This window comes from Mastacembelus armatus, chromosome 11, assembly GCF_900324485.2.
Source record: "Mastacembelus armatus chromosome 11, fMasArm1.2, whole genome shotgun sequence".
NCBI lineage: Eukaryota > Metazoa > Chordata > Actinopteri > Synbranchiformes > Mastacembelidae > Mastacembelus > Mastacembelus armatus.
In genome coordinates this window covers 16,075,500-16,101,315 of record NC_046643.1, presented here as the reverse complement: position 1 = coordinate 16,101,315, position 25,816 = coordinate 16,075,500, and the positions used below count along the sequence as shown (strand labels likewise).

General features: G+C 42.9%; 1 protein-coding gene across 1 annotated transcript in view; it reads left to right on the top strand.

Moving 5' to 3' along the window:
• The first annotated feature begins 639 nt into the window (after positions 1 to 639).
• The window catches only part of ext1b (exostosin glycosyltransferase 1b), a 98,973-nt gene continuing 73,796 nt past the window's right edge, over positions 640 to 25,816 (top strand). Inside the window, exon 1 of the mRNA XM_026299523.2 lies at positions 640 to 2,495. Coding sequence (XP_026155308.1) covers positions 1,552 to 2,495 — 944 coding nt within the window. The 5' untranslated portion in view covers positions 640 to 1,551. The remainder of the gene's footprint in view (positions 2,496 to 25,816) is intronic.

Sequence of the window (25,816 nt, the reverse complement as noted above, 5' to 3'; positions counted from 1 at the left end):
ATCTGCAGTGGTGGAAAATAACTAAGTACAATGATTCAAGTACTGTATGTAAGTAAAATTTTAAGGTTCCTGTACTTTACCTGAGTATTTCCATGTTACACTACTCTAGTTATTTTTCAGATTAGGATTGTATACTTGTATGTAAAACAGGTGATCAGTTTAAGGACCAGGCCCCTCCATTGTGCCCCACATTCATCAGTCTGTATATCCCAGATATATCAAACTCAAAAGAGTATTTTGATCAAATCAGTGCTTTCCCTTGTGATACCTTTATGGAATTTAAAATGAATAATATGAAATTTACCTTTGTGATACTTTTACTTAAGTCAAAAATCACAATGCTCCTTCCACACTTACAAATCTGCCTGCAGACAGTTTGATCCCGTTAGCAGTAAAGCCGCTCAGCCTCAATTCTTGTGCACATCACAATTTCTCCGCGTCAATCTTTTCCGCTCAAGGTACTTTTCTCTCTTGCGCATCTCCAGACAACCTCTATAGGCTCACAATTAGATAATTTGCACATGCGGACGGCTCCGGTTATGAATGGGTGCATTCCCCTAAGTCCCGCCTCTTCCGTTCCCACAGACGGACCAATCGGCGGCGGCGGTGCGCATCGATGGGACGTAACGTCAGCTGCCGTCGTGTCGGGATTGGAATGTTACCGACTAACAATTGGAACAACTGAGCACTCGGTAATTGGACACTAGGATCAAGGAATCCCGGATTTGAACGTTTTCTCAGCTATTCGCCCAACGTGAGGTTGGTGTCTGTGCCCCTCGTGTCGACCGGAGAACTTCGCCTGCTGCGTGGCTCCGCGCCGGTGAGGCTTTTTATTTGATATTAGCGAGGGTATGTGGAGAGCTTGTGATAAATAAGAAGAGAAATGCAGGGATTGTCAGGTTACAGCTGAACTGAGCTGTCCCTGCGCTACGACGCTTCTCCTCTCGTTTTCTGCTTCTCTTCACACGGGACCATGGAGCGATAAAAGAGGGGGAGAAGGACGAATTCATCCCGAGGCATTTGGATCCGAGCGCGGCGGCCACACCGACGGCTTTTTAACGCTCTCCGGTCAGTGTGTTACCTAGTTTAACATCCAAACCGGAGTATACCCTTCCATCTGGGAGAGCCTCGGGGACCCCTGCTGCTTTTCATCCGGGGGGAAAGAGTTCCCAGACGGTTGTCGGACAGTTTTCCATTTGAATAGCCCCATACAGCCCGTCTGAATGAGGCTGACAAGAAGCGCCGGAGAAGAGAGTCGCTGCATGTGATTGTGTCCGAGAGGGTCCGGGCAGCTCTCACCCAAGCCCCGCTCTAGGTGCCAAGCGATATGGTGAAACTCTACAGAAGAGGGAGAAAGAGACACTACTTTTAAAATCGCCCACATGCACTGGATCAATTGCTGGATTTGGGAACCAAATACGCAGAAGGGGGGTTGGGGATCCTTGGAGGCTGCCGGAGGATGGAGCGGTGTAGCCGGGGTTGATGAGAGCCTAACTTCGGGCCACTTTACATTTCTTATTCCTAAACAACTCGCCCCTGTTCCCCGGACACATGCAGGCCAAAAAACGCTACCTGATCCTGCTCTCCGCCGGTGCGTGTCTAGTGCTTCTCTCCTACCTCGGAGGGGTTCAACTTCCAGCGGCGAGCAGGAGCCGGCATGACCGCAGCCGAAATGGGTACCGGCCCGACCAGCCCTGGCCTCACTTCTCGGACCCGTTACAACCTTTCCTCCCCTGGGATCAAGCGGACACCGAGGAGTACAACATGCACATATCTCCGAGGCAGAAGAGGGACGTCAACACGAGTGTTTACAAAGGCAAACGCTGCCGCATGGATTCATGCTTCGATTTTTCTCTGTGTCAAAAGAACGGATTCAAAGTTTATGTGTACCCGCAGCAAAAGGGGGAGAAGATCTCAGAGAGTTACCAGAATATTTTATCCACCATTGAGGGGTCCAGGTTTTACACCTCAGACCCCGGACAAGCGTGTCTGTTCGTCCTGAGCCTGGACACTCTGGACCGGGACCAGCTGTCCCCACAATACGTCCACAACCTGAAGACCAAGGTCCAGAACCTGCCTCTGTGGAACGACGGCAGAAACCACCTCATTTTTAACTTGTACTCGGGGACGTGGCCGGACTATACGGAAGACCTGGGCTTTGACATCGGCCAGGCCATGTTGGCTAAAGCCAGTATCAGCACCGAGAACTTCAGGCCCAACTTCGACGTGTCCATCCCCCTCTTCTCCAAGGAGCACCCGAGGACCGGCGGTGAGAGGGGATACCTCAAGTATAACTCCATTCCGCCTTTTAGAAAGTATATGCTGGTGTTCAAGGGGAAACGCTACCTGACGGGTATCGGCTCGGACACCAGAAATGCCTTATATCACGTCCACAACGCAGAGGATGTGGTGCTGCTCACCACCTGCAAGCATGGCAAAGACTGGCAGAAGCACAAGGACGCACGCTGTGACAAGGACAACGCGGAGTACGACAGGTAAGTGAACAGTCAGGTGATCATTTGGAAGAGAGTTGTGCTTTTATTTTCTATTAGAACTTTACGCACAAAATCCGTGCGTAAGGAGCTGTCATCCACATCCAAAGCAGGCGCGCATCCTTTGCAGTTCTCAGGCAGAGGCGCACAGTGTGTGTTCACTTACGTGTGTGTGTTTGTTGTCCCTCCTAACTCGAAATGGGTATTAATCAGTAAAACATTTTGGAACAGTTTGGTACATGTTTAGGCTTGGAAGTGAAATCTGGACTTCTGAATTCTTCCATAAAAATCTGTGCATAAAGTTGAATAATTATTGACTGTGAAAGATAAGGATCCCCATGACTGCTCTCTCTTAAGCATGAAGTAAAAAGATCTCCAGCCAGTCTATTAACTCCCTGGACACCCCCTCCCTCCTTCCCTATGAAGGAATTCATTCCACCACCACCTTCCAGCTCCACTTCATGGAAGCACTGCAGCACTTTTTTTTTTTTTTTTTTACCAGGATATGCTCGGACATGTTTGATTTGCACCCTGTACTTAGTGCAAATTAAGTGAAACTTGACGGTGAGAGTTTTTGCTCTGAAATTAGAATCAGTATTACAGTGACCTTGTCATGACAAAACAATCACTTCCTAGATTTCAGGGAGCACAGGGTGCAGTTTGTGTAGGCTGTGGTGTGCAGCAAGTTTGAAGTATGAAGTGATTTAAAGCAAATAAATCCTCCTTAATGAGTTAATTACTAGCGTAATTTCCAGGAGTTGGTGCCATCGTTTCCATTTCACCCTAAGGGACAGCTGATTACCTCTAATTTTGGAGGTCTCAGTTTTGTCATGGTGGTAATAAATTATTCCCTCTTGGGATCAGCAGCTGTACTTGACTGCCTGGTATGTTTTAATATAGAAGGTGGTGTTGTCTGATGTTTACATAACTGGATTTCGAACTCGGTGAAGTGAACTCGGCTGTCAGGTTGACTTGTCTGTGAGTGACATTGGTTTGATCTGCATTCATCAACCTGTGGATCCTATGCCTTCAACCGTACTGGTTAAACCCTGGCATGTGATAACATCCCTTGTTGACATTGTTCCTAGTGAATGTGTGTACTTGTATTAAAAAAAACACAATGTCAAGGTTAAGTGGAACGACAGATGGGGAACACATGGAAAGTTAATCTATACATATTCCCATTTAATCAGACAGAGAACAGGGCAGTGGCGCAAGGTAAAGAGGACCTACTCACTGAGCACGCTTTCGGTGGAGAGAGGATGTGTGTACACAGAATGAACTCAGAAACCTCGAACTCCTCACAGACAAACTGGTAATGCAAAAAAAAAAGGAGAAAACTTCACAAGCATGCACTTGTCTTTCCATTCGTCATCCTTTTTTCCCATCTCTTTCACACGCACTCTCTCACACTGCTTCTCTCCTCCATCTCCCTGGATGCCTTGGGCTCAGTGTCACCTAGAGAGATCTGTCATCCTTTATCTGACATTCCAGTTGTCTCTGCACAGGCCACCTCTGCTCCGGTCTGCTCACTGCTGTTTCCCAGTGGATCGTGCCTTGTTCTCTCAAAGGTACCTCTGTCTTGGGAACATCTCGGTAGCAAAATTACATGATTGACAGTTGATCACAATGAGTTCAGGGAAACTGGAGCTTTCACTGCCTGCACTTTCCACTGTAGTGTGTTTGAGAGTTAATCTTATTTTGATCAATAATGCTACAGTGCTGCATTTGATTTCTGTCAGATCTCAGACTCAATAAATCTTGTTTTGTTTTTTCACTTTTACAGTGCATGTGTATCATGAAATCTGTGATTTTCAACTTTTTCTTGTGACCTATAAATTGTTTTGGTCACTAGCATACTTTTAGCATTTTGCACCATAAGTGGAACTCATAAATTTAAAGCATTTTTTTTTGATTTAACAACCTTTTTAAATTTAATCAAAGTGATGCCTTTCATTCTAATCTAATTTAAACCTCTTTGGGTGCCAGCCTGTGCATTGCAAAAAGCCTGACGTAGCTCTCTCAGGTAAATGGATCTATATGCAGCCTTTTGGCCGGCATTAACGCTCTGGTTTCCAGAGGCTGAGGGTGGACAGGCAGTGCCTTTCGGGGATGCAGTGGTGCAGACTCAGGAATGCACACACGTGTCAGAGCAGCTGTTAGTGGTTGTGGAGGGAGCATTGCTGATGCAGAATGACAAGCTGCACAGTATACGTTTAAACCTGGATGCTTTTTGCTTAAAGCATCCACAGAACGCAGAGAGGAAGGGATGCGGCAAAACACGGACTATATTTGTTGTTTGCAATCAATACACATCCCCAAGCATTCATATATACACAGTGCCATTGTTAGTGCTGCATCAAGGCTTCCTCCTGACCTTTGACCTCATTGCCTTCCTGAGGAGTGCTGCTCTACAAAGGAATGCAGCAGCAGGAGGGTGCACTGGAAGCCAGTATATAGGTACCTAAACTGGCCCCAACCCATCCACACACACACTGACACAAATGCACCATGCTCCACACATTTATTCAATTGATTTTCTTAGCTGCAGTAGCTTTCAATTGGAGTCACTCTAGTCCACTTCCATGGCCAAGCCCTGATGAAAGGGCCCATTCACTGCTGCGTTATCCACCGAGTTTTCACGGCTGCTGACAATGATCCTGAGAGAGGACAGTAAAAGGCTATTATGGGCTCACCAACTGAAATTTTCACATAAGGTGGGATTTTGCTAATCCAGCTTTACTAACGCACCCCTAATTGGAAATATGTTTTTTTTTCTTTGCCTCTTGTGATTTTATGAGAAATCAACATTCTCATTCCTTTTAAATGGGAAGTCATTTTTTGTTGCCCGTTACTTCCTGTTTCACTCATGAATGAGTTTTGTTTTGTTACGCCATCTAATCAGTAGTTCTGATCTGCCCTACTCTTAAACTGATTTGTCTCCATGCAAGACTATACACACTTCATATACACGACCAGTCAAAAGTTTGGACACATTTTAGCATCGAATTGAATGAGAAAGTGTCCAAACTTTTGACTGGTACTGTATGTAGCCCAACTCTAAATGCATTACATAAGTACTGCAAGTGCAGTTTTCTTTTGGCACACAGATTATCCCTAAGAAATCAAAAGTACAGGCCCATCTGATAGCACCAGTGAGTTGCTCAAGCACATTATTATAATTATTATTATTATTACTGTTGAGTGTTCCATTAAAGTCCAACTGCACATATTCCTTGTATTTCCTCTTTGTTAAGCCTTTATTCTGGCTAACAGCACTGTCATCATCCCCCCCTCCCCATTTAATACTTAACTAGCTTTGTTGGATCATATTGACTTTGTACTTTAGCTACTTCACTGGCAGCTGCCGCTCAAGGTCACCCGGGGACTTGAAGAATCAAAGAAAGAGGGAAGGTAATGGCACGAACTAGAAGTAGAGAAGAGAGGAGAGTTTGGAGAATGATAAAGTCAAGAGGAAATAGAGAAAATATGTCTGTGCGTGTTCATGGTTCAAAGTGTGTGAAGGACAGGAAGAAGGCGACGAGCAGATGGGTGAGAGATTTAGTGATAACAGTGTGCAGTGTGTGTCGGAGTTTATTGCATGAGCTGAGATGAAAGAAATGGTGGGTCTAGAAAACTGTGCATGTAGTGGGGATTTGCCCATCAGAACTCAATGACAGTGACATCAACCGGGTGCTGCGGCATTCTCATTTTCACAGCTGTGTCATCAGCAGAAATTTCCCACTTGAGAAAATCCTCTCAAAAGTGAAACAGCTAAGAGGGAGAGAAGGGGAAAAAGGCCAGCCCCTCATCAACCATATATCCATTTTTCCTCCCTTTTACTTCCTCTTGCCTTCCCCGTCTTTGTTTAGCTTTGCTTTTCCTTTCCTACTCTATCGGAACATAGAAACACTGATGTGATTTGGCTCGCCATGGCTCCCTGCCACATTTCCATTTCCCTAATTTTTTTTTATTTATTTATTGTTGTGATGATGCCGAGGTTGACATTTTGTTGACACGGTGCCACAGAGTGACAGGCAGCAGCTGATCTGGGCCAAGTGAAGAAAACCAGCACCACCTCCTCTCCACCTTATCTCTGTAAAACACTATTATGAGTGGGAATAGCAGCTTTCACCTGAATGTCAGCACGGCGACGGTGCTTGGTAGTGGACTCCTGTTTAAGATTTGGAGTATTTTGCGAATAACAAACACAGTCATGTTGCCACCTTGCTGTTTGGCAGGAGAGGATGTCACACTCCCTGGGTTGCCATTGTTTGTTTTTCTGTAGTCAGATTAATAAATCATGAATATTTCATGATTGCCTGCTCTCTCCTAGATAAAGTACCAAGCTCATGATGGAGAATGTTAATGATGCGGAGGATAATTAGTTTGAATGTGGTGCAGCTTAATTAGGACTCTCTGGTATTTTGGTGTGTGTGTGTAAGAGACAGGTTTAAGCCTATAACTACATAAATCCTGTTTTTTTTTTATCTTATCAGAACGTCTGTCCATCTCACATCCCCTCTGACTTTCACTCCCTTTCTCTCCTCTCATTTTAATCATCTTGCTTGTGTATTTGAGTTGCATCAACAACATTTGGTATCATGTGGGCCAAGTCACTGTTTCACCGTTAACAGGAGAGAAGTCAGCAGAGCTTCAGACAGTAATTCAGTCTGAAGCTCTGTCTGGCAGTGTGCTACCTCTTTCAGAATTGGTATTTTCTCATCTTTCATAGTTTTTGGTGAACTTTAGTTGTGCTACAAGTAACAACAACTAGATTTGTAGACATTTTGCTTAATAATGTCATCTATAGAAGAGAGAAAGAATTAATCCAATATGGAAAGTATTCATTTTCTGTCAGTCAGCTAGTCGGGTATTCCTCTAATCATTCCAGTTCTAATTTGTGATCATCTCAAATGTAGTCTGAGTTTGTATTGTTACTTTTTTCCGGTGTGGGTTATGGCTGCTCATCCATCCGTGTCTGTGTCTGTGTGTGTGTGTGTGTGTGTGTGTGTGTGTGTGTGTGTGTGTGTGTGTGTGTGTGTGTGTGTGTGTGTGTGTGTGTGTGTGTGTGTGTGTGTCTGTCTGTCTGTCTGTGTGTCTGTCTGTGTGTCTGCATCCTTGTGTTTGGGTTTTTGTCTTCTTACACTGGGCGTGTGAACATGAGCATGTGTGTGTGTGCAGAATGACCGTGGTCATGGCCCCGCTGTCTGTCCCTTCGCTGAATGACGAAGGCTGCCTGCCTGCTCGCTGACCCACATTCATTGAGGGATTACCAGCTCAACCAAGCCACCCCTGGCCTCAGAGGTGGTGGTGGGGGTGTTGGAAGTGGAGGGGTGGGAAGCAGGAGAGGAAAAGAATTAGGGGGTGGAGATGCACATGAAGTCAACACACACACACACACACACACACACACACTTACGTCGGATCAGACAGTGAAAGCCCAAGAGAAGCATCCTCTACCCCCTCCCAGGCGAGCTGCTGGTGAGAGATTGATCAGCTGGATGGTTTTCCCCCAAAATGAAAATCAATGAGAGTATTAGCACAGCAGTGGGCCAGTCCCTGGAATCATTTCCTCTATTAAAAACTGCTCACTTCTACTCTGGAGAAAAGAAATGGTCTGAAGGCATGTTGTGCTCGTGGTGATGGTAATTGAAAGAGTGTGAAATAATAAGGCATCAACACATCATTCCTTCCCAGGGCTGTCAGGAAATGTTTAAGAGGAAAGAATTAATATGAGACAGGCACAGCTGTAAAAGTTGTAACTGCCTCTCTTCTCTCTTCTCTTTCTCTTTTCCTTTCTGTCATTCTTGAAGCGCTCTCATCCTTAACTAGTGCTGATACAGTGATGTAAAAAGTTTGAAGGCAGACAGGTAAGCGAGTGGCTGTGCAGTTTTTGGAAGCCTCTGGCAGTGCAGAAAAGAACAAGAGCAAGAAAGAAGAAGCTGATTGGGTCTTTGTGAACTCAATTAGATTAGACGGTTATGTGACTGGCTGAATGATCAGGACAGACACGTGATTGGCTTCTCATTAAATTCCCTGTTGAGGACCTATGAAAGGATGGTATGTCTGTTCTCTGCAGGTTTGGTAAGCACAGTGAGTTCTGGATTCTGACATCTGTCTTTTTCTTTTTTTTTTTTTAGCAAAGAGACAAGCTAAAAAAAAATCTTTCATGTCTCAGTTTTCTCTGTGTGGCACAGGGCATGCTGCGACGGGGGAAAGACTGTTCTGAGCGCACATTCCCATCTCCATCATTCCAACATTCCCACGTTCAGCTGCTGCACTGTCTTGCCATCGGCCCCTTAGTTTTTTGGGGGTTTTTTTTCAGCCTATAGATATTCAGCAGTAAACGAGTTGCCTGGACCTGCAGTACTAATGTGTGATTGCTGTTTTCATAAATGATGCTCAGTGCAAGGCCAGAGTTGAACATGGAAATATTTCTGACCAATATTTAGATTTTTGCTCTTATGTTTATTGCAACCCTGCCAGGAAATGTCAACTTTAAACTAAACATAACCAGTTTTGTGTTTTTTCAAAAAATGAAGAAAACATTCAGCGGGGACTGTTTAAGTGGAGAAAGGTAGCTGGTCCCATTGCTCCAAGGGTTTGTTCCTGTTGGTGAATGATACTGTGGTCCACAGGCTGTGGAGCACCTGACCACAGTCGTCTCATCAGTGAGGGGCAGTGGGCGGACACTCCACTGTGGCCTGTATCTGCTGCAGCTTCTCTGGACACTGACTCCCTCGCAGAACTCGTAGTAAAAACGGCAAACTGCCTGCTGAATAACAACAGCACAAACTGATTAGAGTACAGTCTATTAGCATTCTCAGCAGTTGTTAGAGCTCTCACCTCCTGTGAGCTCCATGACTCCCTCAGGGTGCTGCAGCAGTTCCATTGGGGGTTGGGGGGGTGGCAGCTAGTTTTATAGCCCCACAGAACTGCAGCTTTTATGGCTTCAAGAAGCTGTTTAGCAAATACTTACTGACGGCACATCAATGGGACGGCAGATCGTTGACGTCAGCTTGCGCACTGACCTCCCTCCTTCGCTTCTCACCACTATGAGAACGAAAACAAACACTTCTCCCCTCTGCTGGTATTCATATTCTAATAGTAATTGGCAAAATGGGGAAATCTGAGGAGGAGTGAAGAGGGGGAGGAGGAGGAGGTGGTGCATTGAGTGAGCTGAAGAGGGCAATAGCTTAAAAAAGCATTATGTCACTAAAGAATGTGTGCATGGCTCAGTGTTTAAGGGGCCAGGGCTTCGAGGAGAGAAAGAGGGTTTTGTTGGAGCAGATCTGGCTGCCTGGCAGGCTGATGGAAGGGCTCTTTTCCCTGTCTGGTTCATCAGCTTTATGGCTCAGTTTGACTTCCACTCTTGGAGTCTAAAAGTTGGGGCTGCCCTAAGGCACTCCAGAGGGTTCCTATTGTGCTAAAGTTTGCTGTCTTTCCAGAGGGAATGCTTGTGCCTTGTTGACATTGCAGCTTCTTCATAGGTCGCCTTTGACTCCCTCGTGTTTCACCTCTCTCCCACCAACCCTGACTGAGTCGCCTCTCTTCCTTGTGCATCTCTTTCCCTTTGGTTGTGAAGCCTGGGTGGCAACTGGCAACAATGGCTGCTCACACAGCTTCAGGTACAGACAACCAGACCCTGGTTTGGCAGATTCCATGACACCTCACGGATCAGGAGCCAAGCCAAAACTTACAAAGGAAGAGGAGGAGGAGGTGGTGGGAGAGAGGTTACAAGGGAAGCAGGCATCTGGTCTCACCAAGTAGAGTCTCAGTGTGCCCAGAGCGTGGGTGTGTGATTGAGCAGAGAGAGGAAGGATAGAATAATTTTTTTTTGGCTTCTTGCTGTTTTTCCCAGTTTCCCTGGCAGTTCATTTGACGGTGCTGTGGTGTGGTGTTTATTCATGTGCGTGATTGGGCCTCCTTTTCAGATCAAATAGAAGCAGTGCACGCTTGTTTCTGGGAGGCGATGTAAGACAAAGTGCAGCTGCTGGTGGTATTGCTGGATATTTCAAATTAACGCCCACTCACCCTTCTCTTCACTGTATTTCTGCCTTATCTCCTCTTCGTTCTTCCTAAATTCCATTTCTCTTCATCTCTCTTGTAGTCATTTTCTCTGTAATCCTTTTCAGGCTCCCACAAAATACACAATTTTTTCTTCATGCATGTGGAGAAGCTCGTCTCATCTCGAAAACTTCCAGCATTGCTTCTTATGATGCCTCAGGAGCATCGCTACGATTCCATTACATCATGAATGGAAACATTTGAGGAATCAGGACATTTCTAGTTTAAGCCATTTCCACAGAGATTCAGTGATTTGGTGGCATTTAGAGCTGATGGGTTTAAAGGAAGTCTGTCTGGTAAACTGAGGCGTGTTCTGCTGCTCTTTCCCCCACTTACTTCTTTCTGTGGTTTTATCAGTGAGTTATAGGGACTGGCTGGTGGTATCTACCCAACCACATCCCTGCCATCAAAGCAAACCAAAAAAAACGCAAGGAAGAAAGAGCTTGAGTGGGAGAAGCCCGAGATCCCACAGAGAGTCGCTGAGGTAAAGGGAATAAAGGAAAGTAGAAAGATGAGGTGAGGAAACAAGATGAGCGTGTAGCAGAAAGAGCAGCAGAACATCCTGCTTTGTTTAGTAGCTCGGCAGGATGTATTTTCTTTGTGGGCTAAATTGAAGTGTTTTATTTCACCAGAAACTTGTGACATGACAGCACTTTGTTTTCAGACTGTCTGCAGTGTGTTTGCCTTTGCAGCTCGCTCACTAGCTATGACTTTTTGTAGCTGTTTGAGGTGTGACAGGTGGGAGCAGTGAGGAGAAGGTTTAGATGCTTCATCTTATGTAATATGTGGATCTTGTAGCAAGATGCATTATGGGAAATATCTTTTCGTTTATGCTGTCATGTTGTCTGCACTGATGACAGATACCTTGACAACGCAGCAGCATCTTAGATGAAATGGACCAGGCAAAATGAAGGGATTTGGCTTCATTACCAATATCTGTTACAAGACACAACTGTAAGATGCATGTGACTTAAAAGCCTGTTGCTGTGTTGAAGGTGACGGGTTGTCATCAGATTTCTTACTAAACAGCCTGCACAGTTTGCATTTACAAATATAGGAATGTAAAAGGAAGTGATTAAGAGCTGGGTGTGCTGCAGATTCACAGACTGTACCTTCTGCCTCGGTCCACTGCCTGGCACTTTGAAAAAGCTAATTTAAACTAGGCAATATGGCTCACTTAATTTGAAAGCAACTCAGAGTCCAAAAGGCCTGTTTTTTTTCTTGTTTTTGAGTCTGCGTGTGTTTATGAATCTATGAATTCACGTACTTAATTTTTCTTGTTTACATCTGTAGTACTTGCCAAAAAACACACTGCTCATTTAATGAGTGGCTGTTCTTGCCGTGTGGAATGCTCGAAGAGTTTTCAGGATGCTTCTACGTTGAGGTCACAGGTCATTCTCAGACACGACATATAAACAGACTTATTTTCTCATGGGATTTCTACGTTTTAGGAGCATAAGAAAAGCTCAATTTGATAATGTCTGAATATATCTGCCGTTTATTGACTTCACCTTTCTGTTATGTGCTCCGACAGAAATCCAGACAAGTATGCGTTAGATTTCCGCTGCAGTCTGAGCTGTGTGCATGCGTGTTAAATTGTGTATCTGCATATTCATATCGACATGTGTGTTCCCTTCAGCAAAGTAGTGCTGATTCAGTATGTCCTTCCATTCCTCCATTTTCCTGCTTTCCTCAGTAAATGTTCTTCTTTTTAAGCCTTCAGGCAACTTTCCCACCCAGCCTCTTCCTCCCTGTCTACACACACACACATTCAGGCACACACAGCCCTTCCTTGCTGCTGTATACTCAGCAGCATCTTGTTTGGCCGAAACCCTGCGCTAACTATACTGTGGCCACTCATGTGGAACCCCTAGAAGCTACAAAACATGAATAATGTATTAGCAAGAGGAGACTTTATTCATGTATTTTTGCTCTTCATATTAAGCAGCATGTCCACACATACCCATGCAATTGTACAGTGCAGCACACCCTGCTCATTCTCTTCGTAATCCGGGCAGCCCCTGGAATTCACCTATATTTTCACCAAGCGGCACGGAGGCATCTGACTTCCTGTACTCTGTCTGTGACGGGGAGAAAATTTCATTTGAATTTCATTCGGTATCAGAGAGTGACCTTAAAGGCCCGTTTTTTGGCTGAACGCTGAGTGAATTTACTGAGTTCACACGGTCTGAGGAGCAGAGGAGATTCATTATTCAATAAATAGCATTTAATGTGGAATATGAAGCGAGACCAAATGAGCCTTAAAGCCGGCGGCATCTCTGGATGCTGATAAGCTTTTTAGAGGACGACACAGGGGAGGTTTTTGGGAACGAGAACACACGGACTCCATCTCCAGTAGATGTGTTGCTTTGCATTTGCCAGCTGCCATATCTACTGGGATGGCTGAGGCAAGTAGAGCTGTGTCATTACTAAGTTTGCAGTAGCTTCATAATCAGTGCCAGATCTGCTGTGCATTTTCCATTTTAAGTCTCCCTAAATAAATCAGAAAATCCCCAGCAACAGAAAATACAATCTCCTTTTCTCGTTTCTTGCATGAACTTGATCTGTAATGGTTACATATCTTGAATTTCTACGTGGCTTGATTAGTCTTTCTTCCTTCTTTGGTGTTACTGGTAAACATGTGTCCCTCTGCGTCAAATCTCATCCCAGTGTTTCTGCTGTTTTTAGCATTAAGTGTTATTGTTAAATTTGTCATTTGACTAGGGTGTAGTTCACACCATCACATCTGACTTATCTCATTTCATTTATCATGCACAGTTCCTCATGTAGGATTATGGATGTTTTGTGTACCGATACTCACAAACAGGCTCTGAGCAGCTGTGATCAGAGTCCGTGCTCTGGGCATGCTGCCTGCTGAATGACCACAGATCTTTTACAGAAGAGACAAGGCCCCAATCATCTTTATTGCACACGTTGGCTTGAGGGTTGTCCACACTATAAAAAGCTTCTGCACCTTCACATTTCACCATCTTAGTTTAGTTTTTTATACTGCAGTGTTCAAATGTTTTAAACAATCTTGTTATATTGTTTAAGTGAATCTATAGGCAAGTTATCATTAGCTCCATGCATAATCAGAATGCAAAAGTGGGATTAGCATCTGCTAGTCCTGTTATTTTACTAATAATTTCTAAGCTGTCCACAATACCCGTCCACTTCAGTGCATTATGCACTTTAAACTTCACCTGTTGTTAACATAAGGTGCACTTAAGAAACAGTTCATTACTTTTATTGCTATGCATATTTTATATGTTGCACTTTCACATATATTATATTGACCTCTGATAGACATAGGCTGTATGCAGTCCTGGCTGAGTTGTGCTGCACGGCACTTCAGTAAAGACTTTTCATTTGAGTGCTTCCTTATTCGGAGTCAGCAGATTATGACTTCTAAAGGTTAAAGGAAGATGTGCTTGATTTTGACTTTTATACAGATCTGTTTTGTTCGCCAGACTTCTGATCAGAGAACTACTGAAAGTAAATGAGACTTCAGTGATTTGACACAAATCACAGTACTTTAAAAGCATTTTGTGGAATCCCCATTCCTCTGAAACAGATGTACTTACTCTTGAGTTGTATACATACCTCAATATCCAACATACTAGTCATGTTTTTGTTTTTTTTTTTACTTTTTTTACTTACTCTCTACTTACTTAGAGATTACATACTGCTTTTTTCATTTAACCTCATAAATGAATTAGATTTTTATTTGAACTTGTTTGCCCTTTTTTATTACATCTTGGTCAGATCCTGAACTGTGTCCTCTTCAGGTCAGGCTTGTGTAGAAACCATGCTGTTAATAATTGTCCCATCAGAACCTTATTAAGGTCATATGTGTCAGGCTGTCACTCTCTATCAGTGTTCAGCTACGTGGATGGATGCACATTTGCATACAGAGAAAATAAGCATGGACAGAGAGAGTAGAAATTTTAGGCAGCAAATGAATAAGCCTGTCGTGCAGCGAAATACAGGCGACCACCCACGACAGTTTGGATGTGTGTTGCTTTTAAAGCTCCCTTATTGGATGTCTCTTTGCTCTTTTAGTTGAATTTCTCATTACTTCATGGTAATTCATGCTCTTATGCACTACCATGATGATGTGCAGGTTTTTTTACTGACAAAATGCAGCAGATTTATGGGCCCACATGCCAAATCACTTGTCTCCTCGCAGTGTTTGGTGTGCATTTGTGTATATGTGTATGTGTTTGCTCCCTGAACTACGTGAATGGGAATGATTCTTTTTAATTTTGTGCAACCTACTGTCCATTTAAAACTGACTTAATCATATGGAGTCCCCTGGTGTTAGGAAGCACCTCCCATGTCATCAGAGCCCTTTTCTTGTATTCCAGGGTTTTGTTTCCAAGAAAGTTTTGTCATCTCAAACAGGCTACTGCCAAAGAGCAGAATCTAAATACATTGTTAATGGGTCAGTTAATAGACAATTGAATGCAGGAGCACATCAACCATTTATGAATCAATACAGCAATAAGTGAGTGCATATATCGATGGTCACTAAGAGCAGAAAAGAGTGATGTGTTAATGCCAGCCTTAGTGTCTATCAGGGAGTGTATGCCAGGCAGTGTATGCCAGGAAACAGACAGAAAAGTTATCAAATATTTAAAGCAATTAACATATTTCTCCCTTTACAGGCTGAGAGCATTAGTTGATTCATTGATTAGATGATAGAATATTATTGGCAGCTAGTTTGATAAGCAATTAAATGTACAAGAAATGTATTTTTTTCTAGTTATTCTTCCATTTTAGGCTTCCAGTGTAATGATTTGCTGTGTTTCTGTCTTTTATCTCTGTAACCTGATTAGGCTTTAAAACACTCAAATTTAGATATTAAAATGTAACTGTAAAGAAGTGCCAGTGTTACTTCACACCTTGATGCCAGGATTATGTTTTATCTTTTTTTTTTTTTTTTTTGCTATATTTATTTGCAGCTTGTCGCAATAGTCACAAATATTCCACTATTCCATATTTGTTTAGTTAGACGCACTTGGTCAAATCCATATTATCTTAATTCTTCTGAGGATTCCACTAGGTAAGTGACACTAGCAGTCGTGTGTTTTCTCTAGCTGCTGTGATGTGAATGCAACTCAAGTTCCTCCACATAGCTGAAGGAATAGGTTTACAGAGATGTGACTGGGAGGTGTGAAGTGGTGGCAGGAAGGGAAACAAGTTTAAATCACAGAATGGGCAAAATGCCAAAGAGGTAGCTGATGCTCTTTTCTTCCAAACAAACTACAAGCTGTTTATAGCACTTTCTCACACAGTCCACACAACTCATGCTATTATTTACAGCTGTATTATTTGTAAAATAGTAGCATTACATTAAACTTTATGGGTGGGTACTGAGGGTGCCCTTCTCTTTGCAACCAAAACAAGTGACATACAGTATTTAAAACTCCATAATACATCATTGCTTGCAATCTGGTCACATAGTTGATGTGAGTTGTGCAGGCAACATGAGTATTTTTGGTTTACTTGCAAGGAAAAGGACCCAGTGTTTATGCTGGTATTTGATTGCAGAATCATAGTCATAGGTATTCTGGAAACACACCAAATTAGTTTTATTTTATGGTTTGGTGCTAAATCTTCCACTACCCCATTCTCCTCCTCTCAACCTCATCCCACCTTTTAACTGGAACCTGACTTGTTGGACGCACTTGGTCAAGGTGCAATTACGTTATGGAAAAGGAGAATGCGTCAGGGCTTGAGATAGCTGAATGCCTCTGATGGTCTTGCAGAGAGGAACATTTGTGGCAGTAATTTAGCACATGGGTGCTTCCGCTGCAGGGGTTATTGTATCCGTCACGCTCGGCTGCGACCACGCCGACCCCCGCTTGTGTTTTCAGGCCAGCCAGCTCCCCTGTAAACTCACTGGCCTACAACAATAGACCACAAAATGAGACGTACCAGACAGTGAGTCAGGAGGGAGATTGTGGAAAGGTGAGATTAACAGGGTGAGAAAGTTAAGGCGAGCGTGAGGAATAAACTGAGGCAGGAGAGATGGGCTACATGCACACAGAACTGCACACTGGGAACCAATGACCTGGACATAACCAAAAGCATGGTTATCTCTGTGTCTCTAACCAAAACATAAATAGAACATAGTTTTAGAGTAGAATCAATATATTAAAGCTCAGAGAGACTAAAGTGTAGTTTAACTGAGGGCTAGTTAAAGAAGTGTTTTGGAGTGACGTGTTGGGGGGGAGGAAAAAGTTGCATATGGAGAGAATTGGTGTGCTGGGAATGCAGATTGTGTGGAGCCAACACGAGCCAGACCACCAGAGGCCTGTGAGCACAACATAAACAGAGAGCATGTGTGTTAGTGAACCCAACCAGACCACAGAGGCCCAGTCTGCTCCCGAGAGACCAAAAACACAGAAACAGGCAGTCTCTGTGTAAATATATATGTATATGTAAGCGTGTGTGAGAGTGTGTTTTTAAAACCACGACATGGCACAGGCAAACAGCTGTTGTGGCCAGCGTGGTCAGCACTAACCCCTGTTGCGTCCAGACCTCATTTAACATCGTATTTCCAGCCTCCAGGGTGTTTTTTTGAATTGAACCAGACACCTCTGCTCTGCCCATATTAATTAAGGATTTCTCAGAAGACTGTTGATGTAAAAACCATAATATATGAACAGCGCTGTGAGGTAATGAAGAACAGCACTTCTGCCTTCAGTAAGGAAAAACCAGTGGAACAAAATCTATATGGAGGCCATAAGGAAGACAAGTACCAAGATTAAACACAGTGGGCTGTAATCATTGGTATAATAAACCATCTGCATCACCTTAAAATGTCACTCATGCATCATGACCTCATCACGTCATATATCTTCCGCCTTTTATCATGTTCATGGGGCACTTGTAAAGGGAAAATTCACCTTTGTACAGAAATTAATGGTCTTTTTAAAGTCAGTCTTCTGAGATGATTCTGTTACTGGTTTAAAGATTCCATCAGTATCATGGTCTTTTTGCCTCATTTTTACTAATACGGAGTCTATTTTAAACATCTGTGACATCTGTTTGGGCTGTTTTTCTATTTATATCAGATGAACATTATTCATGAACATCTCGTCCAGTTGACTACAGATATAGCCCCTACAAACACCCCCAGCCAGCCAGAAGACCATCTAAAAGAAAAATGCAAGTTTGCTTCTTTGCTTCATCTTTATCTCAAATAACGACTGCAAAATCCCGACTGTCGAAGTTACATCGCGCAGCTCTGGGTACAAGCCTTCCTAGCACTTTTGCTTTGACTTTTGAGTGACAGGCAGTGCCTCAGAACTACTTGCTCTTGAGGTCAAAAGTTCTAAATTGTAAATAACTTAAAAAGAATGTGATATAGACTTAGTAAGACTTAGTAATTTTACATCAGAGGGCCCCCACCATCAGCATGATCCACATCAAAGCTCATTTTTCTTGTTTTGCACAATGGCAGCCTTTTTTAAAGCCTGTTTTGACAATTTACTTTTGCAGTCCAGTATACAACAAGCTGCTTTAGCGAATCAATGTAAAAAGTAGACATGCGGAGGTGGAAAGAGCTTGAAAATGCCAATAAGAAGCTGCCTCTATAGCAATGATCTTCAGTGTTGTTTTTTTATATGTGTGTGGTATTTTTTTTTTTTTTTCTTTAAGCTAACCACATTGAGGCAATTAGCAAATAACATTCAGTATCAGTTTGAGTAATGAGTAATCTCATCCACTCTTTTTCTTTATCTCATTTATTTTTGTACTGTCAGGAAGTCAGAGGATACTGTCATTTAAATATCAACAACATAAACCATCATTAAAACAAAAATTCCAGCTCTGGTCCTTGTGGTCCGGCAGACAAGTCTGAATAAATTCCTCACCAGTTTGAACTAGACCACGCAGACTCTAGTTTGATTATTCCTGGGCCACAGGGGCAGGAGCTTTTTGGGTGCAGGAGCTACAGCCCAGATAAAAAACTCTAAAGTTTCTAAGCACTGAAAGTGATAAGTTCAGCCACTGGATAGTAGTTTCACTAACATATTGACCATATTTTGAAATCTGCAATTTAGTCATCACTTTTCTGTAATGAAAATGTATTTCACACAGGGCTTATAAGTGAAACAGTGCAAATACCACATAGCAATGCACAAACTCCCTGAATAATACCACATAGAAAACATATTTAGAGTACAGAAAAAGTATATGTAGACTTCATTTGGACCAGGCACAGTCAGTAGTGTGCAGTGGAGTTTTTATTCTGGCACAAGATGCTGCATTGTTTCATGTGCAGATTAAGTACATCATCTAATTGCAGTGAGGATAACTGAGTTCTTGATAAATGAAAGCAGAGTCACAATTGATTTAACCGCCATAGTCTGCTGGTTTTCAGGCTCTTTTCACTCCATCAACACAAACTTCCTGGGTGGGAAGTGTGGATGGACTAAGTGAACTGAGCAGTGCCGGGGGAGAACTAGCGTGGCATCTCGAGGGGAAAACTGAGGTGTGGACTTTCCCTTGATTGTTTAGCATTTCAATGGATGTTGTCTGAGAAAGGAAATGCAGAGTGTGGAGGGATGCCAGGACTAGAGACAGAGAGAGGAACGGTCTGGGGGAGACCTGCCACATCAAGAGTCCTGGCCCCATCCCCAAGTTAGAGCTCTCTCATATTGATTAGTTATGCCGTGTCACTGCTATTGTTCCCTAGTTGTTTGTCAATGTGTTTCCTCCGGTCTCTGGTACGGTGCCTCCCGCAAAATCCCCTAGGAACTACAGACAGGTCTTAGCTCTTATTGAGGAAAAGCTTTTTAACTGTCAGCTGCCAAGTAAGAAATAACTTAGTGGTGGTGGAGGTGAAGAAAAGGAGTTATGAGAATATGTTGTGCCACCCCCCCTCACACACACACACACACACACACACAATCCCTTTTGCCTTAGTAACCACCCGGCTTTTCCCAGTCCCAACCCTTTTCACCGGCCCGTCACTCACTGTGCTGGAAAATCCGACTTTCTCTTCAGTCAGGGATCAAAGCTCAAAGCTCAACTCAGCTGACGTGGGAGAAGTCACATTCTTAGACTTTCGGTTGATCCGCAGGGACCTGCCTCGCCGTTGTTGCTTCTGTTTTCTCCAGGAGAAAATGTGTCTTGTGCTTTTTACTTCCCCCACCCCCCAGAAGGTCTTCGAGTAAATCATGAGCCATGCACACACAGACACACCTTGGTGGTTTTCACTGAACGCAGAGCGCGGTGAGTGTGTGTGTCAGTCCAGTGAAGGATTACTCTCCATAGGATCACACATGAGGAAGTAGGGATGAACTGAACTTACCTTGACCTCTTTGGCAAGAGAGGTAGGGGAACTTAGTGGGCTGTAAAAGAGAGTGAAATAGAAAAAAAGTGTGGAATATCTCAGTCAGGAGTGATCTAATGGAAGAAATGATGAATACAGAGAGTTTGTTATGATCCACGAGGGAGGGGATGACTCCTTTTTTCATGTTCCACAGTCTCTGTTAAGTCCAAAGCAGATGACATTTATCAAAAGCAGGACAGTTGGAGTTGGGTTTCCAAGGTTAAAAACAAGGAACAGGAACAAAGAATGAGGGGGAAAATAGAAATCATGGCTATGTACTTTTGAAAGTCTGACCAATGAGATCAGTTTTTCCTAAATTGCCTAAATTTTGTACTGCAATTCTCCTTGGGCCCCTTTTTTTCCCTAGTTACCTCACCAAGTTTCCATCAATCTATCGAACGAGTTTCAACCAAACTTTTAAATGTCACAAAAAACGAAATGAAAATCAGGGCTGCTTCCATCAGCTTGGTTGAAAAGAATAAATTGTCCTCCTGAATACAGAACACATATCCATCAGAAATAAATTCTATTTTTGCCACATTTCCCAGCACTATTTATCATCTTTCTACTGACAAAAAGGGTGAAAACTGTTAAACTTCATGCATCACAAAGCAGTCATAATTGGATGGGTACCAAAAAGGTTTTGGATTATCAGAGACGGAGGTGAGAAGGGGAGGAGAGTTATTACCAAAAGAGAGAAAGAGCTTTGTTAAATTGCACTGAGTATAAAACATTAAAGTAAAACTCTCAGAGAACACATATCTGTGTGTGTCTGGTGCCTTTATTCATTTAAAGCTCCATTTCGTAAATCAATTTGTTAAATGTTATCAGGTTCAATTATCAATCGAACTGCAAGAGGCAGTGGGCTCGCTGTAATGCAGTCAGTGAATTCCTTACGCCAAGTGCGGGAGGTATTTTAGTTCCTTTTAATGTTGGTGTGTGTGTTTGTGTAGACTGTGTTAATGCTGCCTTGGTGACAGACGGTCCTTTTTTGCTGAGTATCTTTTTTTTTTTTATATATATAAACAGTTTAAGTTTCCTAGATTCTTAAGCCGTGGGGAAATCTCTCTCTGTGTTTTTAATCTTATTTTTCTCTTCTACAGCATGACATCCAGAAATAGACCTGGACAAAACAGCCTGCTTGCTAACTGCATGACGCAGAGACAAAGAGAGAAGGCAAAGGAAGGCTGTAGAGAGATAGAGAGGAAGCAGGATGAAGGGAGACGGAGGGACCTGACAGGAGAACGAGAGCGAAATCAAGGGAGTAAAGAGAAGGGCAAGCAAAACCAAATCTGACCCATCACGGTCACTTAATATCTGCAACAACTGCCTGTTAAGCTCATCAGACTCAGACCTTTACTGCACAAAAGAAGAAAAAACACAGCGTTCTCAACTCTCCATAGATGTAGAGTTTATTATCCAATTACTGGCATATTGTTGGAGATGGAGAGCAGCTAAACATCCTTGCCCTTCAATTCAGAAACAGCCGAGCCAATATTTTCTCATTAAGCTCTTCGCCCTGCAGCAGGAAGTGATTCTGTGGTTGGTCTGTGTGGTCTTCTGCCAGATTCTGTTATGAATGCAGTGATAACCCTTTTGATCTGGAATTTGGTCCACCTTGTGAATTTTGATGTGGTTGGATGATGTCTGTTGTTATTAAGAATTTTACAAATCCCCTCGTGGAAATCTGGATTTGTCTTTTTAGAAAGCTCTTAATTCATATGCAATCAGATTTATGTGTTAGGTTAGTGGGTGCTCAGACAGAAGACGCCTGCGTTGGTGGGGCGTGTTGAATCAGGTAGCAGTGAGACATGAAATCTGATCCAGGAAGTCCATTTTGAGTAATAGATCCAAGAGTTATCAGCTGCCAAAACACCACATAGTGGTTTATAACACCACAAGACAGTTAAGACAGCAGAAAATATTATATCTTATTTTGCAGTGGTCACAAAGTAATAGCTATATGCGCTTGCATACATTTGATGGGCCTACATAACACCTTTCTAGCTGATGTCATTTCACATTGTGCCAAATGTTGAGCCTCACTAAACTTCTTTGGTGGCCAGCCTCTTCATTTTTTTTTGCTGGAGCATGTTGTGTCACTAAACGAGTGAATAAGTGGGAGGTATTTTATAGCAGGGCTAAAGTTGTGACCGTACACAAAAAGGTTATTGTGTCTGCACCTCTCGAAACTCATGGCGCAGTGGCTACACTGATTGTGGTGGGAAGAATAAGAAGAAAGCTTTTTGCTTTTCAGTTTCATCTCATATTTTGTGACACAGTACAGAAGCTTCCTTACTTTCTTACTGTCTTAGTCTTACTGTTCCCTTAGAGAACAGCATTGACAACATAGTTTGCAATCAATGTACAACATGAATTAGTGTGTCAGTCAACCAACCTTCTTTTTTTAAGCCATGTAAATATGTATTACTGACTAGGCAAAACTACACTGCAACATGCCTTCCAAGTAGATATTTCATTGAAACAAGAAGTATGGATGTAGGCCTTTGCCAACAGGGAGCTACAGCTTTAAACTTTAAAATGACAGACAGGCAGACCTTCAGCACAGCCCCAGGAAATGTTCAGTGTGCTTAGCCATTAAATAAATCACCTAAGCATTATGTTTCCCAATGTGGTGCCACATTCAAATGACAAAAAATTGACTTAAATTGCGGAAAAATCAACAAGAGATTTTCACTGGTGACAGATCGTGGATTTCTAATTTTTGTCCATGCTCCTGACCTATATTTGAATGTGTGTATATGTGCATGTGCTTGTAGTTGTCTGCCCACATATGTTCATTTGTCCTAAATTAACTGTGCATTAATGTGCACACAAGCTTGAAGAACATGTGAACACATCAATGCAAGTGTGAGATTGCTTGCTTGCCTGTGCACGTTTTTGTTTGTGTGTGTTTGTTGCATGAATGCCGGGGCGGCTAGGCCATATGGTACAGGCAACAGACAATCCGTTCCAGCAGCTCCTCAGAAAGAACAGAAAGCGAACAGGTCTATCTTCAGGGAGGGAGCCAGAGAGCATTCCCACGGAGCCTCATTAGGGACTCTGGCAGTGAGGAGGAGGAGGTGCGAGGAAGAGGCGACAAAGGCAGGTGGCAGTGGAGGAGGGCTAGAACAGGATGTATGGGTGTCTGGCAGTGCGAGAACAGAGACAGAGGAAAATGGATCTCTGGGGATAATCAAATGAAGAGCATCCGCTGCTATATCGAAGTCCGGGAAGAGGGTAACAGGAGGAAGATGGCAAAAGCACACCTCTGGACATTTGCTGTTTACATTTTGATATATTTTTTAACTTGCTTCTCAATTCCTGCCCCATTTAATACATACTTTTCAACTAGCTTTATCCATCCTCATTTTCTTCTCTCATTTTCCCTGCCTTACATTACTGCAGCCCTTTTCTCCTTTCTTGTTTTGAAGCCATGTGATTTGGTGGCTTGTTCAGCACAGTGGGATATTCCCTGATGCCCAAGCTGACCGCCAGCAGCAGGCCAGCACTCCTTAAACAGGCAAAGGAGATCAAAAGCAAAACGTTTAAGCATGGACCCTTTATTGCTGAAGGAAAGACGAAGCGAGAGAAGTGAGAAAACATACAGAGGTGAGGTGGTAATGATAGGTAGTTAGGAAGATGGGGGTGCCTTGTGGGGCCATGCAGTTTGCTGACACACACGGTTGGGTGTTTATTAGTGTTGAAATCATGCTGGGGTCAGTGCTGTTTGTGTTCATATTATTTTTTTTCACGTTCTGTATTATAAGGTTCAATTTCTTCTAATTTGGAGCAGCCAGACCTCAGGCTCACAGGGGTTGCAGAGGCAGTGTGCAAGAGCAGGTCTTACCAGGCAAGCAACGTACATGAAGTTTTCACCAGCTGTACCCATATAGACAGTAGACACCTCTGCCACTCTAAGGCAATTTTGGTTCATATTTCCACCACACAGCAACTAAAACTTGATTTCACCCTGATGTATTCCAGTTATCAGTCTTGTGCTAGATGAGGGGAACATAATTAAATCCAGGAAATAGCAACACAATCTGCGCGTTGTAATTTAATAACCCACCTAGTTACATAACAAACAAAACAAAAAACCCTTCTCTGTGGGGATCTGTAATGAGCCAGTGACTTCCTCTTTGGCCTTATTAACTGTTAGGCACCTTCATGGAAATGTGACACCGTGAACCTGGTCCACCATTTGTCTGGCAGGCAAAATTTGATGAAGAGCTGAATCTGAATGAAAAAAATCACTTCCTTGTTCAACTAATCACTGCTTATCATGTAACAGAAGCTCAGTAGTACATTGAGATTTCACACATTTACTAATCATCATCATTTTGCATCATTACTGGTGTAGTGTTGCTGTAATTTTTACATCTGGAAGATCAGTTAATTGTGGGTAGTTGTTGAAGTGAAATGGTAATATCTGAACTGCAAAAATCTGAGTTTGTGATCAAGAGTATTTCTGAGAATACATATATTTTTCTTCAGTGTCCACTTTGACATATAGAGGAGATTGTGTGATTGTGCGTTTAAGTCAAACCAGAGAAATGGTAGATAGAAATTCAGTGTATTAGGTAAAAAGAGACTCACTGCTCTGCTGCTGCTATTAGCTATTCCTCTCAGACCTGAACAGCACGATGCCAGATGCCTTCTTATGTCTGTGCTGTGTGTGTGTGTCTCAGCGGAGACAAGGCTGTGTTAATCTATTTGTGGTTGTGTGTGTGTGTGTGCTTGTCTGCTTTAGAAGGCCTGGTGAATTAAAAAAGTGTGTTTGTATTTGCGTGTGTGCAAGAGAGAATGCACCCACACTTTCACAAAGTGGGGGGAGGGTCTTTGCCAATGCCAACTGTTACTCACACATCCTAATCCTCCAGAGGAAAGTGGCCAGCAGGGCATTCTGAAGGACACAGTGTGATCTCTGCCCCCTCTGTCACCCCCTCTGTACTGTATCTCTCTCTTTCTCTCTCTCTCTCTTAGCAGGCTGGAAATGAGGAACAGTGAAATTAGTGTTTCCTGTAGATATTATTCCTTGGAAGAAAAATGCCAGTTCACTCAGTTCAGCTGTTCACACATGTCCCTCCCCCCTGTGTGTAGTGTACTCGTGAAGCGTATGTAAGATAAATGACTTGGGCGATCACTTATTTGTCCAGTCAATGGGAAACAGGCACGGTACAAGAATAGGACCGGCCTCCCTCTACACAACTGAATAGACCGTGTCACATAAATGTGAATAGAAGGTGTGAGACAGACAATCACAGTGAAACAATAGGTGATGCTTTTGCCAGGAGGAAGACAAAAACCTCAGCGCAAAAAAGAAAGAAGCCTAAACAGAAATGAATACAGGTGATGGCTGTTTTTGTGGCCCCAGTAAACTGCTTTGTAGAACTACTTGGCCAATCTGCAACTGTTTTCCTATAGAAGAGGTTGAAAATGTCAGGTTTCAGATTGATATTTTTTTTTGTGTGGGTGAACAGGATGGACATAGCAAAACATTTTTTTCTCCTACCTTGTGAATACTTCCTTTTTTGTTTGACTTTGATTGATTTAGTTTTTTTCTTCACTTAAATAATGAAGGAATGAAACAAATCTTTTTTCGCTGAGACGTTGACCTCTTTCAGAAACTAACCAATACCATGAAGAAATGTAATTTAGCACAGAGAAGCTGCAGTGTGTAAGCTGGGCTCCTGTACAGAATATTTCTCACACTGATTTGTTTTGCCGGATACATCATGGGCTCTAAGTCCGTATTGATGGTTCTAATGTTTAACTAAGCACTTACAGCTGGTTTAAATGACACTGACCACGATTTTTCTAATAGCAGTACATTTACACACTACTGGTCATAGTGACTAACCAACAGAATTATCAACCAGTTTTGTGGTTTCTCTCAATGATGTGA